General features: G+C 37.7%; 1 protein-coding gene across 1 annotated transcript; it reads left to right on the top strand.

Moving 5' to 3' along the window:
• Positions 1 to 1,817: 1,817 nt before the first annotated feature.
• Positions 1,818 to 19,518, top strand: CALB1 (calbindin 1). Its single transcript, XM_051785405.1, has 11 exons — positions 1,818 to 2,023; positions 2,292 to 2,368; positions 6,903 to 6,977; positions 11,055 to 11,138; positions 11,227 to 11,283; positions 14,182 to 14,259; positions 16,589 to 16,644; positions 16,740 to 16,779; positions 16,867 to 16,920; positions 17,053 to 17,124; positions 17,535 to 19,518. Exons 1-11 carry the CDS (start codon positions 1,942 to 1,944, stop codon positions 17,646 to 17,648), a joined length of 789 nt encoding a protein of 262 aa, XP_051641365.1. The 5' UTR covers positions 1,818 to 1,941; the 3' UTR covers positions 17,649 to 19,518.
• The last annotated feature ends 4,790 nt before the right edge of the window (positions 19,519 to 24,308 follow it).

Genomic DNA, 24,308 nt, shown 5'->3' with positions numbered 1-24,308 from the left:
CACTGTCTTTTCCAAGCACAATGGATAATGCCAAGCTCAATTCACTATGCTTACAATTCTCAAGGCCAGATCTGTACCTGTAAAAAAAAGCCTCATGAATTCTCTCTTTTTTGATCATCATTGCTACTTTATGGAAATGCGTTGGTTTCAGACTTTTATTTTCAAGGCAAGATGTAGGCAGATTACAGAAGTTTCAGGGTGGGGTTCCCACTGAAGTCTGCTTCTCTGAGAAAGCCATGCCTGAAAAACGGTTCCTAGATCGGAAACTGGACCGGTCATGATTTTTTATTTCTTTTTTTTTTCTACATGGTGAAACAGAGCAGGATTGTAAGGAAATATTTAAAATGTCTTCATTCCTTTTGCAAGTATAAAGGTATTTGTGACTACAAAACTAATCTGAACACTTTTCACTAATACAAGCATTTTGAACTGAAGAGATTAGTGCTCATATTCTTGTATCTTTCCTCTTAGCTGCTGCTTTGTTCATCAGCTAACAAAACACAGGCCAACCCAGGGTATCTCTTGAAGAACTCACAGCCAAACAGCAGCAACAGAAGGAGAGAAAGCTGCATAAAACAGGTGGAGAAATAGGAGAATGGAAAGATGGAGGGAATCAAGTATAAGGTCTCATGATTACTTAATCGCTATGCCCACATCTTGTTCCATAATGCATACAAGATTTCAGCCACCCAATCTACTGAAATCCCTCTCAGGACATGTCAGCCTTTACTAAGCATCCACTTCTCATACTGCTGGGTTATCCACCCCCACTGGCATTTTTCTGTCTTCTGCATTATCCTATTTATTTTTATGTTCACCTTGTACATGAGTCTTAACATACTGTTATCCTACTGTTGCTCATGTTCCTCTCTTAACACATGGAGATTCCTGGTTTTCCCAGCTGTTCTCATCCCTCATCCTTACTATACTGTCTACTGTATTGGCAGTGTCCTGTAAGTTTTGGTCATTTTGACCATCACACGTAACTCAATGTAGCATCTGAGAGATAGTGCTGGAAGGAGAAAGTCAGGTTCAGTGTTTCAGAGCACCCAGTGACGCTAATGGCTAAAATGAGTCATCCCAAAAGGGACTTCATCATCATTACTAGAACAGCAACAGGTTACCCCATTGCAGAAGGAAGACTTTTGTGAGCTGCGCTGTCTCTTCCCACCAACCCACTCCTATAGAAGGACAAGTCTACCAAAAAAAAAGTTCTTACCCACTCAGAGCAGACTGGTAGTGTCCCTCACACCTATGCACTGTATGTATACTCTCTCAATATGAATATCTCAATGCCCCATTATATCTCAGAGGGAGTATCAGGTTTCAGCTCTTCAAAGACCAAGTCTATGCAAAGCTGTCTGCAGGTCTGGGTTGGGGATGGAGCAGTGAAAATCAGGCTCCTTGAACCCTACATGATGTCCCAAGTGGCTTTTTTTTTGTACTGTGACGTCCTGAGGTGCTACCAGCCACATTCTGACATTCAAGGACCCTCTTCCAGCTGGAAACCTCGTGGTTAATCTGGGAGGTTGTCCTCACGTCTCATGGTCACACTTTCTACAGCAAGGGATCCTCAGCAACTCCCTCTGCCCGGGGCTCCCCGCTCGGCACACGCACACCCCTCCTTGCCTCCCTCCCTCCCCGAGGGCTCAGCTCCGGGCCGGCCCCAGCCGCGGTGCCGCCGTCGGGAGACCCGGCCCCCCCCGCGCAGGGCGGGGAGGGCGCGCCGGGGCTCGCGGAGAGGAAGGGAGGGCAGCGCCGGGGGGAGTGGCCCGGCCGGGGCGGCCTCATAAATAGCCCTCGGCGGGGCGGCGGCGGGAGGAGCCGTCGGGTCTGTCGGAGCCGTCGGAGCCGCCGGAGCCGCCGCGCCGGCCGCGGTCACAGCCAAGTCAGGACCGCGGACAGCGCCCCCCCCCCCCGCGCCGCCGCCCCGCGCCCACCATGACGGCGGAGACCCACCTGCAGGGCGTGGAGATCTCGGCCGCCCAGTTCTTCGAGATCTGGCACCACTACGACTCCGACGGTGACTCCTTTCCCCCCGGGGCGGCGGGGGAGCGGGGGGCGAGGGGGGCAGGCCCGCGGGAGGCTGGGGGGACCCCTCCGCTCCCCGCCTGGCGGCCGCCGCCGCAGCCTCGGGGCGCAGCCCCGCAGCCGTGAAGGGGTCCGGGCGAGGGGCGCGGGCGCCGCTCCGCCGGGAGCGAGAGACGGGTCGGAGACGTCCCTGTGCCGGCGCTGGAGAGCGGAGAGTTTGGAGGGAGCGGTGACGGCAACCGTAACTCTTTGTGTTGTAGGCAATGGGTTCATGGATGGGAAGGAGCTACAAAACTTCATCCAGGAGCTGCAGCAGGCACGGAAGAAGGCAGGCTTGGTAGGTTAATGTTTGGCCCCACTTTTCCGTCTTCTCGGGAAAGAAGAGTTTTCTTGAGCAAACTCCAGCGCCCCAGTTCCTTTTGTTCTCTCTTGCCATGACACGGGTCATGCACCTGCCTCACCAGGCAAAGGGAAGTAGCTCGGTTAGAAATGAGCAGGCTGCAAATGAAATAAATCGTCTACTTTGGAAAGGTGAGACCAGGGTCCACCCCCGTGGAGAGCGGGTCCCGCTCATGCCTTGCCAGGCTACAAGCTGATACTTCTGACAGTGCTAAAAAAGAAAAGTCAAGAAATACATGGATGTTGTCTTTTTGTCTTGGATGGGACCTTATCCCATTGCAATTAATATTATCTGATCTAGATACGTACTCTTACTAAAATGGGAAAGAAAAAATAAAAAAGAAAAGATAAAGGGGGTGGGGGAAGAAAAAAGAAAAAGAAAAAAACACTTCAAGGTAGTTGGACTCTGTTTTATTTTCATACCTAACGGGCAGTACAGGCTGAAATGCATTCCTGCCCCTTGGTGGTCACTAAATAGATCTGCAGATGACTCCTAATCACTTCTTGTTCTTCACTAGGAGTATGAGTATGAGTACCAAATCCTGGCTGTTTAAACTGTTCAGAGAGACAACGAAGCTTTTGGCAGTGTTGTCAAAACTCTTCTGGGTATGAGTTATCGAAACATTAATTATTCATTTCCTCCAAACTATGCCCATATGAGAAAAACAACAATAAAAAAAGAGACAAAGAAAGAAATTAAAGATTCCATGTAAAGATTTGAATTAAAAGAGAAGGAAACATTTTTAACAAAGAAATTGCCCTTAAAATAATCAGTTTCTAAATCAGGCCACTTTTAGCACCAAAGTCCAATATATAACCTAAGGGAATTGGTTTAAATTAATCTATGCTGAAAGACTTCTGAAGAAACAGAAAATAAAATTATAATTTAACTGGATGACATGTATGCATGGATAAAATAGATTAATACTTCATAGTAAGAATGCCTCCAAATTGAGCAATAGAATTTCAATAATTAACTTTGCTTTGAAAGTTGCTGTATATTTTAGCAGTAAATGCAAAAAGAAAAAATAATCTTCATTGATTTTGTGGTAAATTGTATCTTCCTATTAATTGTATGAGTGTAAACTTTACATATATGAAAATCTGTCTCCCAGCAGAGCCTCTAATGTTACTGCAGTTTAGGTACTAGTTAATTCTTCTTAGAGCTATTGGTGTAGGCTCTCGGTTTTGTGAATGCAAGTAAGTTTAAACTAAAATTAAAAATAAAATAAAACAAATCTAAAGTAAAAAAAAAACCAAACCAAACAAAACAGCCAATTGGGAGAGGAATGTGGGGGTTTTTTAGAGGGAAGAAGTATATTTTTTTCACTGAAAAGATTAAACTCAACTTCAATACATTTAAAGTATCGCAACAGAACAAGTCTCTCTTCTATACTGAAGTGCAGGAAACTTAAGTATACTCGGTAGAAAGAAGATATTAAAGCCTCTGTATATTTAGTATGAATGGCATTGTTAGTAGAAATGCTAATATATTATTCAGTAGTTAAAAAAATAATTAGAAGCTCAAGGACAAAAGTATTTGTCATTTAAAAATCAGATTCATTTCTCTCTCAAATTAAGCATGCATCTCTTAAAAACAGATCCTATTCAAAGCAACACAGAAAGCTTCATAGGATTATTCTTATCTGCTACAAATGTTATAATTTCTGTGGGTTTTTTAAAATAACTCCTGCCTGTATCTCACGCTATATTTTAAAAATGCTCAGGTGTCTAAGTTTTCCTTTCCCATTTCTCTGATTCAAACCTAACTTTGGAGTGTTCTGCTAAGAGCAATCTACAGTAGCAACACCAAATTCAGCACTTGGTCTGTGGGCTCTGAAGTACAGCTATATATCATCTATGTTTCAGATCTAATCTGATTCTTGGGTTTGAAGGCTCATTTGCCAAACCAGCATCTCATTAGTTCATTTTTTTGTCTCATGGGACACTAATTCAGTAGCATTGAATTTCTATTTTTTTGCCAGAAGGGACACATTGAAAAACTAGTGTAGGTTATATGTAATTTCCTTGTCTGTCCTTCTTTTAACACCCCAAAGCTTCTTTGTCATCATTAACTTCTGCATTTCAGGTCATTCTCCTTCTCACTATTTTTGAAATATTCAATTATGCATTCTTCATAGCTGGATTTTGCATCAGTCATGCCATATGCTTTAAAGAATCACATTGATTCTGTCATCAAATAGGACGGTTTAATATTTCCCAATATTCTTCCCAACCATGGAACTATTCTAATTATGTTCTAATGCTAATCCCTGTATTAATCCACTCAGTAAGCCTGTACTTTCACAGCTGTTTTTTCTCAGATAGAGCATGCAGCTTGATTCAGGCTAGTCCCAATGGGGGGAATGTGTACTCACAAGTTTTAGGGCTTGGGCTTTGGTAACATTAGGCATTATGGTAGACAGTGATTTGATCTGATCTAATTTCAATCATGTTAAAAGAACTGCCTCTTTTTTAAAGATAAAAGCTATATAAGTATATAAGCTTCCATTTATTGTGCTCCACATTTATGTAATACATTCCCTATTTCCCAAAAGAAACTTTGAGATATAAGTGATTAATACAGAAGCTGATAAAGTGTCAATAGGTGGATGTTGGCCGAACTATTCCACATTCATTTCTCACTTTCCCTGCATATATAGATAGTGACAATATTTCTCCACAGAAATACGATTTATAAATACAGTCATGTAAGTGTTTTTATAGTGCCATCTATCCTTATATTTTCAAATTATATAAAAAAAACCTATTTTTTTTTCTACAGTTCCACTTGTTGGACAAATTTCTCTTCTGAGGTGTCTGACTGAGGTGTGAAGGGCTAGTTTCTTAATTTCAAAAATTGAATACTGCATCTGTATCAAGTTTAGAAGTAGACTTGGTTAAATTTAGGCAAGTTTTTTTGACCAAAAATATTTATTTGAATAATACAACTCAAAAAACTCATCAAACAGCTGAAGAGAGGGTGAAGTGAACACAAAAAAAACTACAATAATTTCTGAATAATGAATTAGAGGACAAGCATCCTGTTTTGTTTAACCTGTAATTTACTCTGCCTCCTTCCATGGCTGGACACTGTCTGGCACTGCAGAGCTGCTATTAGAAAGATTAGTAAAATGTTTAACCAAGACTAATTAAAATCCAAGTGTCTAAATTCTCCATTCTACGTGCTAAGCAAACTTGTCCCCACTTTGGGATCATTAGATGAAAGGTGACTTTGAAGTGCATTGTATTAATAACCACATCTCTAATTAAAGCCATGGTAAATTACTAACCTGCCATGGATGACTTTGACCGAAATAGGATACTAGGCCGTGACTGTATCAGCTACAAGGAACTGACATTTTAGTTAGCTTTGGTAGTGAAATTTGGGACAAACTACAATGGCTTTGTACAGCTGAGATTCCCCATGTCTCCAGTCAGAGAATCACTTAGGTCCTATACAGTCAGATTTATTATAGCAACTAAACCTTTAATTTTCAAAGTTTGCTGTATCTTCATCTATAACCATAGAACTGTCCATTGTATTATTATAACTGTAACCCTGATTCATGCTGCATGGCTTCAATAGCTCACACCTATAAGAAATACAATGAAAATTAAAAGTTTGATCAGTATTGAAGGTTGATGGTAGCTCATATCAAAGCAAGACAAGTCAATTGAAGTGTGAAATCAAATATTTAGATATTCATCCCAAGGCTGGCATCTTTTTCACAGCCTAGAATGAGGACAGCCTTAAGAGAGTAGATGTATAGCAGGGACCATAATTTACATGAAGAACAATGATGGTTTTATTCTGTCAGATTTAAGATTTTGCTCGAAGTTTTCTTCCCCCTAAATCTGCCTCTCTACAGTTCAGCAGTGACATTTTGACTCTGTTTCCATGATAACCAAATACTAAACAGTGAAAAATATGATACTGTGATGAGTTCTTTTAGGACTAAAATAGCATCCATTGTTCGGGAAAAATCCACTCAAAGATGTGGAAAGGCTATTTTGGTGTTCAGATGTCTTATACTGAATTTTTTCTTATTTTGAAAGATTTCACACTGCCTTTAAGTTACTAATTTAAGAATGAAAACTGAGGAAACGGACTAATAATTGCCTATGAACTACACTGTCATGCTCCTAAAGAAAGGATCTGTTATACGCATCTTCCAACACACTTGTCTTTATAATTTTTTCATTCTGTAAACTAAAATAGAGTTCTAGGTATTTAAATGACAATCATTCACACTGACTATAATATAATTCCTTAAGAAGTAAAATTTATCACAATGACATTATTCATGATTAAAAAATACTAATTTTCATTTAAACTTGAGGAGTCTAGCCGTGATGAGTGTATTTCATTAAATGTAGCATATTATTTTGCAACTAATAGAATATTCAAGTAAGTTTACATATGTTTCTCTGTATCTTGAAGTAATGATTCTATCATTGTAACTTTGTAGGATTTGACACCTGAAATGAAAGCTTTTGTGGACCAATATGGGAAGACTACTGATGGAAAAATAGGAATAGTGGAGGTAAGACTGTTACTTTGTAACAAAAGACTGACGTTTACTTGAATACATTTAGCACAGAACAACATGAACATAACATGAGATAACCAATCTCTTATCCTTGTGTAGCTGCTCAACAATTGTACCTTTTAGGTAACTTGCTAGGAAAGAGTTTTCTTTCACTTTCACTCTTCAGTGCTGCAAGACAAAAAGGAGAATTCGTGGGGTTACAGTTTAAGAAGTCACTTTTTTGAGCTTAAATTGACAACTCGTTTATGTCACTCTGAGTGCAATGAGACTGCAGTTTTATTATTAAATGATATTATATTTTTTCCCGATAATAAGAAATCTGACCTAGAGAGCTAATTAGGGAACAGCTGGAAACAAGCCAGGCCTGAAAAATTCTACAGTGACCAACTTTGGGTCAGCAGCTAATTTTAAAATAGAGGACTGAATAGAATCTGTAAAAGTCAATAGGAAGTATCACTGCTGATATAATAGATAATGTAAAGATATCTTTTCTGTCATATGTCTCAATTTCATAAACTTGTTTAAATGCATATGTTATTATGACTAAACTACCATAGAAATATGATCAGTTTGTTTCACTTGCAGCTGTAATTGATTTTTAAAAATGCATCTTTTGACGATACTTAGTATTGATCAAATAGCTCTGCATCTAGAAAGAACTACTGTTTATTTGGTCTAACAAAATGTTTGGGTTTGGACTAACAAACACATATTTATTTCGTATCGAGAAATCCTATTTAAATAGTCGTTTTGCATATGTGTAACATCAAGCATTGGACGCAAGAAGAATTTGTGAACAGTGCCTGAAAAAGACTATGCTTCTTCACTTAGGAAAGATAACTGAAACATTTACCTTACAAATTATTTTTCTGATTCTGATATTGACTTAATGGGTAAAGATGAGCAAAGCCAGTAGGGTCTGATATGGCTCACCACCCCCAGTGAAGCACCAAGCATGCTCAGCATCCACGGAAGCCACTGAATAGTGACAGTATTGAGTCCCGTGACTGAAGGGACTTTCTCCCTTAATATAGCAGTTTCAAACCCAATAGCTATATTTTATTTCACTTACATCAGCATGAAGATTGATTTGGAAAGTGCTGATGGAACTCATGAAAAATCTTGTACATGCAGAGCAGTATGAAATTAAAGTTGGTATTTGGATTTGATTCTCCTTCCTTACAAAAAAAAAAATCCAGTTATTCCAGATTGCTCCCATTTACATAGTATATCAAATAGTTTTTCTACAAAATGTGTATGAGTGCTGTTTAAAAAAAAAAGATGTAAAGCATTCAGACTCCCAACCTTCATAATGAATATCCCAGTATGTGAAAAAAAATGTGCGAGCAAATAATGAGTTTTCAGGAAAGGTCTGTTGACTGAGATAAAGAGGAGGCCTGGGTGGCTTCACAAAGGAAGGAGTGGATTTTCAGATCAGATTAAGTGTCAATTCTGTCTTTGAAAGCACAATGCAGTTAGTTCACTGGCTTTAATCCAGTGCTCTCCAGCTAAAGGCAAAGTCTGACCTGTTCACTTTCTTGTCATTGTGTAAGAGACCTTTAATTCACCTTTTGTACTCATTCAGACCAATGCTTTCACTAAAATGTGCTTGTGAAACCCAGGGTTTCAAAACTCGGAACTGCGGCAATTCTACATTCAAATTATTTGAAGATTACTGCTGCCATAAAAATAACTACACATTAGCCTAAAATATTCTTTGTCCTCCCATGTTCTATTATAGGATTTTAAAAAAGAAAATTCACTGTATCAGGTGAAAGGAATTTTAAATAGCATTAAATATAATGGAATTTACTTAGAGAACGATTTCCAGAAAAGAGTTATGATTTAGGCTATGAGAGTATTTTTTCTGCTAGTAACTTATAAAGACACATCTCAGCCTGCAGCTGAGGAGAGAGGAGTCAAACCAGTGTCAGGCTTTGTGGTTGTCCTCTATTATTTGTGATACAGAAATAACCAATGCTCTCCATAAAAGCAGCAAAGTTCACTAAACTACTATTGCTGCCATACACGGACTCGCAGTGGTCTGCACTCTTACTCACACATTCTCATGAAGTCCCCCTATGCTTATCCTCACAAAGAAGTAATGACTTGAAATAGGTTTCCATCTTTCTTCTCAGTAGCGGTATAAAACTGGGAAGTTGAGCCTGTTTCCACATGACCTCTTCATCCCTTAATACTGCAAAGTTTTCCACGAAAAACAATTTAATGCTTTCCCCTGAGACACAGAAAGAGTGAGAGGTATAGCTTAAAATAAGGTCATATATTCTGTACCTCAAATACAGTTTGGTACTGCTAATAAGCTGTTAATGATTCTTTGGACAGTTACTATTTTACATTCACCCTTGCACCTTGTACTATTTTACAGTGTCCTTGCAAAACTCACAGGAGTTACCTATGTCACTGAACGACATCTTATTTATAATTTCCACACATGCAAACCCTTTCCCACTGTCCTAATCAGTCCCTTCCCCCAAACTCAGCTTTTTGTTCTAAGCAGTTCTTCCATTCCATTTGCTATTAAATAGGAATGTACTCTAAAAATCAAGCTTGTCTGTCATAGGAGAAATAAAAACATTTTTCCATAAATCAAGACACATTTAGCTACTGTGTCTGTATGAATATGTACTTACCCACATGTGTATATGCTATTTATAATGGAGTAGATTTTGAAAGCTGCTGACAAAAATGCATTGTTCAAGTTGCTTTTGGTTTGGTGTTCAGCCATTTAGCAAAAGTACTCAGAAGGCTCTGATGGGTCTGACAGCCTGTCATCAGCTGCGCCATTTCTGTAAGGAGAGTGCTCTGATGTGTCTTTTCAGTTGTACCAACAATCAAAGAATATAACTGATTCCTTGCATAGATAATTGTAGAGAAACAAGAGATATGTCTCCATAGCCTCCTTGTGCCTGTGGGGGGAGAGCTGAACTCACTTATGGCTCTGCTGGATCCCAATAAAAAAGCCTCAGCAATTAGGTAATAGCACTGAAATAGGCAGAACAAGGGATTTGAGGATGTGAAAGAAAGGCAGAAAAACAAAAATTTGATTAGAAATTTTAAGATAGGACTCCAGGAATTCTGCAGATGTCATTTTTCATTAAAGAATTCAGCTAAGAAATCTTTCTCCATTTTCTCTTCCTAGTAAGCACAGCTGCTCTATTCTCCAAGTAAAAAGTTTTCTTTAATCAAAACACATTTCATACATTTTGAGGACAGAAAAAAAATATTGTGTTTTTGTTAAAAACAAATCGTGATTTTACATTAAATTATACAGCAATGCTTTCCATCTTCTACATTTGTCACTTGCCAAAATTGAGTTATAGTAAATGAACATTTGCAATAATCAGTACAATAATGTGTCTGATTTTAAAAAAGCCTTTTGTAGAGGAGAGGCATTGGAAGAACCACCCCTGGTTTTGCAGGGCTAAAAACCCTTTTGATTTCTTTCTGGTATTTATAGCTCTTCTTGAACGCATCTCCAAGTCCGACAATTGAGCACTGGTTGCCAACCCTCACCCTCCCTGTTTTCTTTTTTTTCTCCTGGCTTTTCCTTATATTTAACCATTTGCCTTACACGTGTGTTCTTCATGTCAGCGTTCATCTCTCTTCTTGCTCTTCCTTGCCATTGTGAGTAGTCTGTTTTCCTCACTTTCTTCATTCATAGTCCTTCACACCTGTCATCGATGCATTCTCTCATTATGCTTTCCCTTCATGCCAATTCAATGGTTTTCAGTACAGATCCTAGCTCTACATGGGTGAATTAATTTTTTCCCCTTTCCCCAGCTACCCTTTTTGTAAAGTGCCGCCTCACTCCCTCCTCTCAGACCTCAGTTAAGTTTGACCTTGAGGAATATGGCAAAGCTGCAAGCCAGAAGCCTTTCAGAGCCTTCTTCCAAACATTTCAGCTAGCAGGATGAAGCTTCCTATGGGGCCACTATAGGGCAGTATGAGCACAAAGAATTTCATATGCTTTTAAAAAGCTTCATGCTCTATTACAGGCTCAGCTGGCCTAGTGAAGAATCAAAATTTAATCTTGCATAAATTGTGTTACAGCTTGCTCAGATATTGCCAACGGAAGAGAATTTCCTGTTGTTCTTCAGATGCCAGCAGCTAAAGTCAAGCGAAGACTTCATGCAGGTACAGTATGAAAAGTTGCCTGTTGTAAAACCATCCAAGACTTGCTTGCCATAAATATATCATTAAAGCATCCATATTCTGATTGCAGACATGGAGGAAATATGACAGCGACCACAGTGGCTTCATTGATTCTGAGGAACTTAAGGTAAATCAATATCTCTGAGTATGTATGACATGAGAACAGGTGTTGGATTACAGCCCTGTTGCTATCTCTTTCTTCAGATGCATGTTTTTGCATTTCAAACACAACAAAAAAGGAATATAATTAGCTGATGTTTTTATCACCAGTAAATTATTTAAAGCGAAACCCTAATCTTATCGATGTGGTTTAAAACGTTTTAATTCAGATCAAGTTTGTCTCGAGTGACTCAGGACAGCAGGTAGCTTAGAAGTAAGAAAGATTAAGAAAGTAAGATGGGCCTCTGGAAGCTATGTTGCTTATTTTTTTGGGTATATTAGGGAGGAGGTCTCTTTTGTTGGGTTTTTCCTAAGGGCATTTCTACCATTAATCACTATGCTGCTGGACAGATCATGCTCTCTCAAGTACCATGTAACCCTACAGTTTCCTCTGTCATACTGTTAGACTAATACAAATGGAATTGGACTGCCCTTGCTTGGTTAGCCTAGTAGGATTTTGGTATCAGCTTTAATATGCACAAAAAAGAGCAGAATTGAGATTATTCCATTGGTCAACTCAGACTTGCAGAAGCATTAAAACTAAAGTGATTTTACTTCTCTAGTCATACAACCAACAGTAATTTGTAGATGCTGTGATTCTCTGTCACAGAATCACAGAGTGGTTGTTAGGGACCTCTGGATGTCACCTGGTCCAACCCCCCTATTCAAGTAGAGCCACTTAAACCCAGTTGCTCAGTCACCTTCATAGTGAAAACATGTTTCCTGATGCTCCTCTTGTGTTTCACTTTGTGACCATTGCCTCTGGTCCTGTCACTAGCCTGGCTCCATACTCTTTGCACCCTCCCTTGAAGTATTTATATACTTTCACAATGTCACCCTGAAACTCCTCCAAGCTGAAGATCCCAGTTCTCTCAGCCTTTCCTCATAGGACAGATGGTCATATTCAATAGCATCTGAGTAGAAAGGTGCCATTTTCCACAGTTAATTGTACTTGATTCATTACTGTAGCTTTACATTCAAAGGAATCAAAGCAATTCATAGCAAGAGAAAGGCCTAGCAGTGCTTATCCATCTAATTTGGACTATTCTCCCCATATGTCATATAAAACAGAGTTATGTAAATTTTATTAACTAAAGGACCAGGAGATCAAACTTTCCAAAATCATTACAGATCTTCTGTTCAGAAAAGGAATCCACATCAGAAAATTCACATCTTTTTTCGTTTTTCCTTCCTCTTTTGAGTTTGGTATCTGTGTGATATTTGCTGAGGATTTAACCTTAAGGTAACCCTCAGGCAGATGAGCCCATTCTCCTGATGACTGGTTGCAGGAGGTTGGTATGTCTAAAGTTGGTAGGATCAGGAGGAGGTAGCCCTTGAGAACTCTCCAGCTGTTAGATAATGCCTTAAGGACTGCTGCTGACTGCTATAATTTAAAATAGACTTTAAAAGGCAGGGCTGATTGAGGACCGGCTGAAGAATGAACACTTTAACTGAATCCCTAATGGTCCCATCTCTCTTGTGTTGTGAGATTTTGTCTGCCTCAGAGAAAAAGGTCATTTTAACATGTTGAAAATGAGACATAAATACACAGTTTTATTTTTAGATCAGCATTTCTTGACAAGCACAAGCATTTTAAGTATTTGCTATGTGAGGAGTACACCCACGGACGACTTTGTAAGTGAAATTCAAGCTGGAAATCAGGAAAACTTTCTAACAATAGTAATGGCAGTAGAATATGTTGTCTAAGATGGAGGCAAACTCATCATCACTGTGTTTTGGAAAGGTTTGGCAATAGCTCAGATCAGACAGTAATTTAGGAAGTTTAGATAAATAGAATCCTTTCTTGAACATGGAGATGGACTAGATAGCCTTTCAATGTCCTTTCCAGTTCTATTTTCCATCATAGCACACAAGATTAAACGTGTCTCCACAACATCCATTTACTGCATTTCAATCATGTTCTTCCTATACAAACTACCAGGAAGGGCCTCCAGCACGGAGGGGGCCAAACTCAAACAACTACAGCGGGTATTAGGTGTATGACTATCGACATGGTTGCATTCCAGTTGAGGACAACAAGTATGTTTTCTTATATGCTTCAAGTATGTTTTCTTATATGCTTTCCCATTTTCTATCTCGAAATGTGGCCCAAAATTCCACAAAGATAATGACACTCCAATTGACGAAAGGAATTAGGTGCTTCATTGAGCACTGACAGGCATACAGACATAACAGGTCTTGTAATGCCCTTGCTAAACAATTTGGTATCTTTCTTTTTTTAATGTCACAGATCTAGTGCAGAAATTTAAAACACTGAATAGGTGAAAAGCATCTTATTTTTTAAAGTAAAAATGGTTGGTGTTTCAAGTAATGTGACATCAAATTCTCATTCTAAAATGCAACGAAATTGGCTGCACACATTTAAAGTACAAGGTAGGAAGGAGCAATGTTCATATCTAGCAGTGGGTACTGCCATAGGCAAGGACAAAACTTGATTAATCATTGATCCTTTCTGGAAAATTGTTCCTATGTTGCAAGAAGTGAATAGGCATCCAAGTTTAAAAGGAGACCCAAGGTTAATTAGCTTAGTTTACTGATAGAGCTGATTAGGAAGTAGTATTCTTGAAAGACAAACTTTTTTCCAAATTCACAATACAACAAATGGCATACAATGCAGAAAGTTTTAGGAGTCACTTTTTCCAAATAAAATGCAGTGTCCTTGAACTTATCAAAAGAAACTTATATTCTTAGCTGTAACTATTTTTTTTCATACTTATTTGGAACTTCAACAGTAAATACTACAGTGGAAGTAAAATAGCATTTTCCATTACCTTAATCCAAAGTTAGCAAGTCAAATATTTTATACTGTAGATAACAATTCACCTATTATTCTTCTATTTAACAGAGCTTCTTGAAAGATTTATTACAGAAAGCAAATAAGCAGATTGAAGACTCAAAGCTAACGGAATACACAGAAATAATGGTAAGATTATTCAAAGGAATAATGGGTTAATCTAAACTCCGTTTAGCCACTAGAAGGCTCCAAATGACTTGGGGACCAACTAAGTCCCAATCAGGCTAGCTATGTCATTGCAACAGAGAGACAACTGTGGCACTGCAAGTACTTCTGCAGCTACGGAGTTTCGATGGGCAGTTTTCAGTGCTGCTTAAAAAACAAAAGCCCAGGAATTTCTAAGCTTCTTGGTATATATATCTGGCACATCGTGCTATTTTCCTGTTTTGTTTCCTTGTGCCATTAGTTGTAAAACTGAAATCTTCGCAGTTAGGAGAAAAACTGTTGCTACTGTCATAATTACATTATTATGTTTAGATCAAATTAATTTGGAGTTTCTGTCTATATTTTGCCTTCTTACAGTGCTGTGATGTCTGTCTCTTGTCTTAGAAGCCATTACTGCATGGTGGTTTCTTACCAGACTTACAAACATCTCATACTTTCCTTCTCCACCTGCTTCAAGGAGAAATTGATGTTTTAGAGAGACGCTATAACAAAACTGTTGCTTCCCTGACCTTAAATCAGCCCATCCTGGGAACACTCCTTCCATCCCACTGCTATGGTATTCCACAGTGAGGACTAGTACTGGCTTCTGTGTGGGCTTTTCAAGAAAAAAAAAAGACAGAATTCCGGTCTTCAGGAAATGTATATCACTACATTTATTGTTTTATCAGCTTGTTTTCATCCTAAAATATTTTTAGCAATTTAAAACATGCTAGGTAAACACTCTAACCCTCACACTGGCTTAAGAATGGTTGAACAAAACTTGTGTTTCTCCTGGAAGAAGTCTGCTGATTCGTTGTACCAGTATGAACCATTTATTTAGAATTGTCACTGTTTATTTGCTGGTGAAGATAAAATGTATCCTGTTCATTCAGGGAGCTTTTTAACCATCATCATAAAGTGTTTTATAAGTTCTGGCCTCTGCAGAGATACACAATCACAAATAATTTTGTTATAAGAAAAAAAATATAAGCCCAGCTCTCCCATAATCTCCACAGAAAACAAAAGACTAATAGAAAACGTACAGTCCTGAGCAGCTGCTGGCAGGTACAGCCAGCCACTAAAAACCCATCAAAATACAAAATACATTGACTTCACAGCTGCCACTGCTTACCTTGCCCAAATACAAATCTGCTTTCATGGGAAACACATGCAAGGCAGATGCTTTTATACAAAAGGAAGAAAGTATTAAAAGGAACCAGGGCGTTACGTAGAAATAAATGCTTGTAGAATTAGTAACTTTTTCTGGTATATTTTGCCATTTATTGTCTAAAGTAAAATTAGGTCTTTTTCCATTGCATTACATTAATTTTCTCTTTTAAAGGATATACACTTAGGTAGATATGTCAGTACAGAATGTTGCTTCTCCTCTTATGTATAAATTACATCTAAAATTACTGCGATTGCAAGTGATGGGATGGAGTGTTGGTGGAGGTGCTTTCAGCGTTTTGTAGTCTACTGCTTTTGAGACTCTTTTATACAGCAAATGCAATATAGTGTTTGAAAGTAGAAAAATGGAACCATACAGACATAAATACTGAGAGAGGAAGTCCCACGCAGGAGCAATATCTCCATCTAGTTCTAATAGCTAATATAAGCTGCTAGTGCCTCTCAAGCAGCAGGAGATCATACTTTCAAGGCCTCAAAGTAAAATACTTTAATACAAGAGAGTTATTAAAAATTATTATTCACTTATTTGGTCAAATTACATTAATATATTTATTCCTGTAATTTAATTATGTATAGTTGGAGAAATTTATTTTCCCATTTTAATACCATCAACAAAATCTCATCATCTGATCACCCTTTTTTTTTTTTTAATATATCACAGTAACAGAACATTATCATTACTTAAATATTTAGACCTAGCAGTCAATTAGATGAAATGTCTATTATTTTCTGTCTAAGTAGAGCTGAATGCCTGGGATTCTATTGAACTTTATCTGATGTTTTTTTCATCTTTATGAATAGAGAATAATAATTCTATTATCAAATCATGACATGAAGTTAAAAGTAAAGTGTTATCACATCAACACTCCCCTCATTTATAAACAATTACACGTGCGTTTCTCATACAGGACATTCATCACTGTCTTAAGACTTACCTTACAGTAGGTTAATCAGAATTACTATAAATTACTTAGGCAGTACTTAAAATAAATGTATTACACAGCAAATGTGACAGATTAAAACCCAGGGCCATCATTTCAGGATAAAGATAATTGATTTTAAGTTTTCTAAGTAAGAGTTTTCTTCATTATGTTGATTAGCAATGTAAAATTATATATTTTTTCAGCTCAGGATGTTTGATGCAAACAATGATGGAAAGCTGGAGCTTACTGAACTGGCCAGGTATGTCTTCTGTTTCTTTTCATAACAAATACCATGTACCAAATGCTGTAATGGAAACAATTAAATATTTTGACCTTTGTTCTTTCTCTCCAAAGACTACTCCCTGTACAGGAAAATTTTCTTATTAAATTTCAGGTATGAATATTGACATTCTTCAGTTAACTTGTCACCATCACATATAACTGGTATCATTAATGGATTTGTTTTCCTTTCGGCATTTAGGGTGTCAAAATGTGTGCAAAAGAATTCAACAAAGCCTTTGAGATGTATGATCAAGTAAGTCTTCAAAACACCTTTTTAATAATAGTGTAGTTTAATGGCACTTATTTTCTGAATCTGTGGAAAACTAGCCATAACCTCAGAAATGAAAAATAAATTTTTAAAATTATCTTTAATGGTATTTTTCAGGATGGCAATGGCTATATAGATGAAAATGAACTTGATGCCCTACTGAAGGATCTCTGTGAAAAGAACAAAAAGGTAATCCTAGAGGACTTTTTCCCCTTAGAGATTAGATTTAATTTGGATTTTAAGGACACTTTAATCCATCCTAATAAGATAAATATAGAGCTTCTAAGTCATAATTCCTGAAGTCAAAGTACAACTAAAAATTGTGGTGGAAATAATAGCAGTGTAAATCCTGAACTAGGGAAGTTGTGATTACACAATGACACTGTCAAAATCTTGCTTGCTTCTGAGACACCAGCTATCAGCAAGCTAACATATGGCAATAACATGGATAACGTACAAATAAATAACATTTCCAATGTGTTACGTTTGGACAGGCTGAGAATACCCTTTTTTTTCTTCTCATTTCCTGCCATTGGAAGTAAACTTGTTCATGCTGATAACTAAACAGGATTATAAAGTATTATCTGTTCTTTAAATAGGAATTAGACATTACCAACCTTGCAACATACAAGAAAAGCATCATGGCCTTGTCGGATGGAGGAAAGCTTTACCGAGCAGAATTGGCTCTTATTCTTTGTGCTGAGGAAAACTAGAGCTCTTCTATCATGTCCACTTAACTAGTGATGTACTCTACACAATAACTGTGCACTGTAAGGGAGTAGGCTGTATTTTTAAACTGCATATAGAAAATTAGCCAGGATGTGTGGCACATTCCTTTCAGTTTGTTTCTATACTGTTTGTAATGTACAGTTTTTGTAACAATAAGACTGATAAAGAGAATGTCTATGTTTGGGCCAGTCTGTATATTCAAAAAGAAACTAAAATACGCCAGGGTTGGTTTCGGTTGGGTTTTTTGCTTTCATAAACATGGCTGGATAAAAAATAAACCTGCTGACATTGCTGTGGTCATCATATCCTTTGACACTTGCAACACTTCTTGTTGAACTACATAACAAAAAGATCTACAGGCATCTTTCCCATTTCAACTAAAGGTAAGGTTTTTAAACTTAACACGAATTCAGATTAAACATGATCTAGGTCTGAAAGAGGAAAGAGACATTGACATGTCTAATTTCCAAAACTTAATAAGGCACTAAGAAATATTTTCAGTTGTCAAGGCGCCCACTTTCAGGTCTGTGCTCTCTGCAGTTTTACAATTACTCTTCTCATTATGAATTCATAGCATATAGACAAAGCATTTATCTGGAATAGATTTCCATGCAGTAGTTGATAAAAATATAGTGTTTCCAATCTAGTTGTTTTACTGAATTTAAACATAGGCACTTCATAAATAAATGCCTTTAATCCATCTTGGAATCCTGGCTAAATGACAGGTAGTATAGTTAATACACAGATTAACATATGATATTATAAGTGTACCTTTCATGACTATTGCTGTGTCAGAGAATATGACAATCCATTTTCTAAACTATTTTCACATTTTGCAGGTTATAATTATTCTAGTCAATTGCTGTTTTTACATCATATTCTGTGTAATCTATAATTAAATTTAATATCCTAAGATTGTTGGTGTCTAGTTTGTGTATCTCCTGAATTCTTCCTTCTGTACCATGTAAAGGACAAATTGACTATTCTAAAAAAATGTGCCTCCTTGGATCTTACACTGAATCACTAGTCTACAATAGTAGTATTAAAATTTGACACTAAATGAAAAAAATAGTAAAGATTTTGTAACAATATGGTAATTTAGTTTACATGGTGGGCTCTGCTTTTTATTATGTTAGAGATGTATTTTCTAATGGGAACTATACTACGAAGCATCCCTCTCTTCTTGCATCTTTTTTTTTTTTGGCCTGGCTCCCTTTTTACTTTACACCAATTTTATGCCAGACAGCTTCATGAATGTCCAGGCCATTGCTCTCAGTAAGTACTGGAGAAGGAAGGAAATTGGGCTGTCTTAAGGCCAAGAAACCTGTGCTGCCTCCACGTACAACTGTTTTGGAAGCAATTCCAGGTTAGCAGATTAGCTATGTGCAACTTCTCAGATGCCTCTCTGCATCTTACTTAACAAATGGAAGCAAATGCATTTTATTTGAAATGTGTCTCAAACAATGAGACTCAGATCCTTTGGTATTACAGTCAATGAACTCCCACTGAAATGAATCCTTGAATTCCTCAGGTGAACTCAGGCAACTAAATACCATTTCAGGAAAGGCTTAATAGCCTTAGGCTCTCTCCAGGCTGAGCCTTGGAAAGTTAAGGAGTAGGTGGTGCTGGATGGGGTCTTGCTGGCAAAAAAACACACAAAACATTAAAATAAGGTAAAGCTAGCTCATACTCACTGCTTTACTCCCACTCCACGCACAGTGATTTAACTTCTCATCTGCTTGTCTCTTTTCTCTATGCAATGTGAAATACAACCGTGTACGTTAAGTGAAGGAACAGTGAATTTGCCTATCAGTACAATAAATGATTGATCTTGTTCATATTGTGCACTTGAAACCCTGGATTTTGCTTTATTTTAAGAGCGTAAAGAAAAAACCCTAAACCTTGTGTGTCAAAATATGATGTTTGCTAAGTGGAAGATAAAGCATTTAAAGTGTTTTGACAAAGAGTTACCACAGAAACTGAAATCTGTCTTCCTGAACATGAGTAAAGTTAAGTGTCACATATCTGTTCTGAAGACACCCTTCTGCTACTGCTGCTGCCCACGAGCTGGTTCTGCTGTGGAGCACAGCACCAAAACCAGGTCTCAGTCACCCACAGACACTGTTTCCTGCAGTTATTTCTCATAAATAAAACTTGGACTAGAAGGCAGCAATTAAAAACCCCAGTTCTAGCAAAGGTGCCTACTATGTCAGTGCAAAGTAAAGCCTGACTAGTATGGCTAAGTCAAAACTGCTGTAAAAACTCCAGGTTTTAAATTCTCTAAATCACTCCTGGGCAGAGCTTTTAAAAATGTCATGGCTGGGGCAGAATGAGGCTTAGAATAAAAAGAAGGGTGGTGAAAGGGAAGACTGCAAGCTTTTTAATTCTGGTAGATATCTGGTGACCAAAGAAAAGTAAAATTGTAGCATGCAAAAAGATGTGCAAATATTCCATATTCCAGCTAAACAGAGAATCTGACTAACACAAAGCTACCTGGGTTCCACTTTATTGAAGCTATTAACCATTTCTGCTGTCTAAAAATACGTATTTTATTAAAATAAACATTCAAATAAGCATTCAAGCTAACAAATGCTCAAACTGTCCTACAAATTACACATATGCTGTAAAAAATTTTAGCCCATTCTAGTTTAAATGTGTACAGATTAAAATTTAACACAGTGCTAGGTATTCAAATCAAAGAAGGTGATTTTCAAATAATTTTAAAGCACAAGCCAGCAAATTTTCAGTAATACTGAAAGAAAAAACAAGAACAGTAACTATTAGGACCTTCATAAACCTTTGGCATTATAAATGCAGTGTTTGCTGACAGAAGTAAACCTTAACAGTACCAGGTCAGGCAAAGTGAGTGCCTGCTTCTAGCTGTGCCCACACCACTGTCCATCAGCCCACCTCAGGGGTCACTAACACTGCCCAGCTGACCATTATGGAGAATATCATGTGAATGTTCACCAATGACTTAAATGGGATTGAACACAGACCTCGAAGTAATTTGGTTTTTGTTCGTTCACTGCTGCACTGTTCTATCCTCAACAGTTCATGTACAGTACACAGCACTGATCTAATCCTCCCTGTTTACAATTTAGTTATGCATCTTTAAAAAGATTACCCACACAAGCTTACAAAATTCTGGAACAGGACATTCCATGGTAAAATGTCAAATACAGATCAGGCTACTGACAGTCAGCAGCGCTTTTACACAAAATGAACCTTGCCAATGAACAAGATACATACATGCTGCTGCTGAACTCCACTTAAACTTGGATTAAGTCTTTTTTTCGTTACACAAGGTTTGCTTTTTCTGATTTATACTAAGCCCTCATCGTAATCATGGTTATAATCCCTGGTTATGGAGGCAAGCTGAAATCCACATCGACTTGCAGTGTCTATGAGGAAGCACAGAATCCCTATTCAGGCACCCAAATATGCCTGGCCTGAATTTCTGAAATGTCGAGCACATCCAAATCCCTCTGAAATCAACTGAAGTTGTTCTGCACCATGTGTGCACCAGTGCACTGAAATCCCAAAGACTATTTTACTGCATATTAAACAATCACATAAAAGACTGTGGGGTTACCCTGGTTGAAGTGGGATTACACGCTTAGCAGTTACAACACAAGACGCTCCATGGAGTCAGATAAAGGCACAAACTTCCTTACAATTCAGTGTCTTTACTTACATGTTATCAATATGTGAAAAAAAGTAAATATAAATGAGCAGTTCATGTGACAATGAACATGGAAGCCAGTATGGACAGGTAGGAACACCACTCAAATAGTCATCTTCTGCTTATAAAGCAAATTCTTGAATTGGAAACCATTAGCAATATTCTCAACAGTAACTGAAATATTTAAGAGGAGAGAATTGCCAGAAACAGGAGAACCAAAGACTGACGGCAGTTCTAGTATCACAGGGAAGAGGTAATACAACTGGTCTCTTTCATTTGCAATCTTAAATGATTTTTATAACCTGTTTATAAGCCTCTACTGCCCTTACAGCATTGAATTAATCTAAGAAATTGTAACAGACAGGTTCAAAGACAGTAAATCATCAGCAGAAATAAAAAGGGTAATTTCAGGATTTAATCAAGCAGACAAGATGTACTTTTCAGTTGAAAACAGACAATGAATCTCCTTTGTGGGCATCACCAAGTTTAATTCATGGAAGTGATAACACCTTTGACTGATGGGTCATGCAAAAATCATTTTAAAAAAAGGTATTTGGAATCCAGGAAAGTTTTCCTTAAGATTCATGAAAATTAAACTGCTTCTGCAACCCTACTGACTCCTGTTGCAATCTCCAACGCATACCATCACCTTTTCTGACTCATTCCTCCACCTTCCTGCCCCTCCAACCTCATCTCCATAGAACGATTATGCCACAAATAAATACTTTTCTTCACACTTCCCTTTACATTGTAGCTCACTGGCAATCTCAGATAGGATGAGGAATGTAACAATCTCAGGCAAATATGCCAGTCTAAGACAGCATGTTTAATGTGGACACTATCTCCTGCCAGCTTTGCTACCTTTGGAATAAAGCAGCTGTGATGACTGTGAGTTATGTCAGTCACTGCGCAATACCCAGCTGTGGAGGATGCTTATGGATTGGGCACCTCTTGGGTTTTTGGGATATTTTATGCCTTTTCAGGACAGTCTAATTCTCATTAGCATTAGGAACAGATTCTTATGGAATTTTCAAGCCAAACCAGTTGCTATAAAGGCACTTGCTTTTGTTCTTTTCCTGAGCTCAGATGTCATGTTGCTCCTTTATTTATACATTAAATTGTATTTAGGTAAAACAAAAACTTGAGATGTTTAAGAGATGTTTAAGATTCATGTCATCATTGTAATGTTCCTTTCCTGTCTCTACCAAGTCTTAATGAAAGAAATGCATCCCAGTCAGACTATTCCATTGTCCTGCAGACGTGGATGACAAGACCAGAGTTAAGTCTTTTCACTTAACCAGGTCTATGTATTAGGCAATATTTTGTAAACTATCCAGTAACATATAACTCTTAAAATATTATATGCCAATTCTAAAATCAGCATCAAAACATTGTATATATCTTGACAGAATGTTCAGAAACTAAAAGCAACTAACTTGTGCAGTTTGAAATGGATGTCACTGGTATAGGCAAGATAAAAGAAAGTCTATTCTTATTACAGATGCTCATTAAAATTTAAAATGTGCTTTCTGGTTCCATCACTGAATAACACATGCTTTAAAAATGTTTTGTTGTCACATTACAATTAATAATTCATTTAGCTATGAACAGTAAACAGGTAGAAGATGATACTTCAGAAGAAATTCCCATTTCTGCAAATGACAAATGTTCTGTTATTGAATAAATCTCCAGTATCTATTTACAAGACAAGCTTTAAGAGGTCTCCTTCAATATTTTGACCTTATCAGATAAAGCAACTCCTGCCATCTTTTAGGGATATGTTGCAGTAACTCTGATGGTTTGCTGAGGAGCTTCACTCCCTTAAAGGTTCACTATAAATTGAGTTTCTTCCAGATGCAAAGCTGGTCTTAATCTCTCGGATGAGTAAAAAATGAAAGAAAAGATATTTTCATTTTTTAATTTTTAGATCAAAAAGCAGTCTTCATTTTAAACTGCAAAAGCCCTTGACATTCTTTAAGTACTTTCGCATAGGAACCCACTGCTTTTGCTGCGGAAGAGAAACATTTCCAAAATGAGTTCTGCCAAGTTTGATTTCTAAACAAAGGACAGACCATGCACAGCCCAACTCCAGAGGATAACCTACTAAATACTGCAGAGAAATACTTGATGTTACCACAGCTCACAAACATATATTTGAATTTTTTTTCTGAAACACTTGTTTTTCAAGTGTCAAAGTCTTACCATGCAACTGTGCCAAACAAAGAGAAAATATAAGTATATGCAAAGCATGATGAGCAAAAAACAGTATATAAGGGCCTAACTTCTGAATTAAATCACTTTTCTGGGGAAAAGACACGGATATCATGTCAGAACTCAATCTTGACAGTAGGCCTAACAAACCCAAGATACTACAAAAAAGCTTGGCATTATGCTCAATAGACACCTTGAAGGCTACTATGATGAACACGCTTGCTTGTTTTTATTATCAGTGCCAGAGACGCGATTCAATCCCCCACAGGACCATCACTCGTGGGAGAAAGCTGGCACATGGAAGCCTGCACTAGTGTAGCCAACACTTCAGGCAGAACACATAGTACCTTGCTTCAGATTTGTAATAAGGCAATCAAGTGACTTCAAAGTCAGATGTTGGTATATGTAAGTATGTCCTGAATTGTGAGGAAAAATACACGACCACTGCCAGCACCTGGAGAAAGACATCCTTGAATTGCTTCTATGGTCTGGACTCTTAAATCACTGTGTCAGTCTCAAAGCACACAAAGCTAAGTTCACACCTGTGTGTGTAGACAGGCTGGAGCTCTGGTTAAACACAAAAAAAGAAAAAAGGCATTGATTTCAGGCTGTAAAGGCCAGAGCCTGACAATTTCTTTGAAGAATTCCAACCACTGTCTGAAGCAGGAGGGAAAACAACTGGCAACTCTCTAATCTGGAAAACGTAACACTAAAAGAGGGACAGCAACTTTTTTATCACCTGCTTATT

This window comes from Manacus candei, unplaced genomic scaffold (genome assembly GCF_025592945.1).
Source record: "Manacus candei isolate 608988 ecotype Guabito, Panama unplaced genomic scaffold, ASM2559294v1 h1tg000019l, whole genome shotgun sequence".
NCBI lineage: Eukaryota > Metazoa > Chordata > Aves > Passeriformes > Pipridae > Manacus > Manacus candei.
The sequence above is the reverse complement of the archived record's forward strand: the minus strand, read 5'-3'. Positions and strand labels throughout refer to the sequence as shown.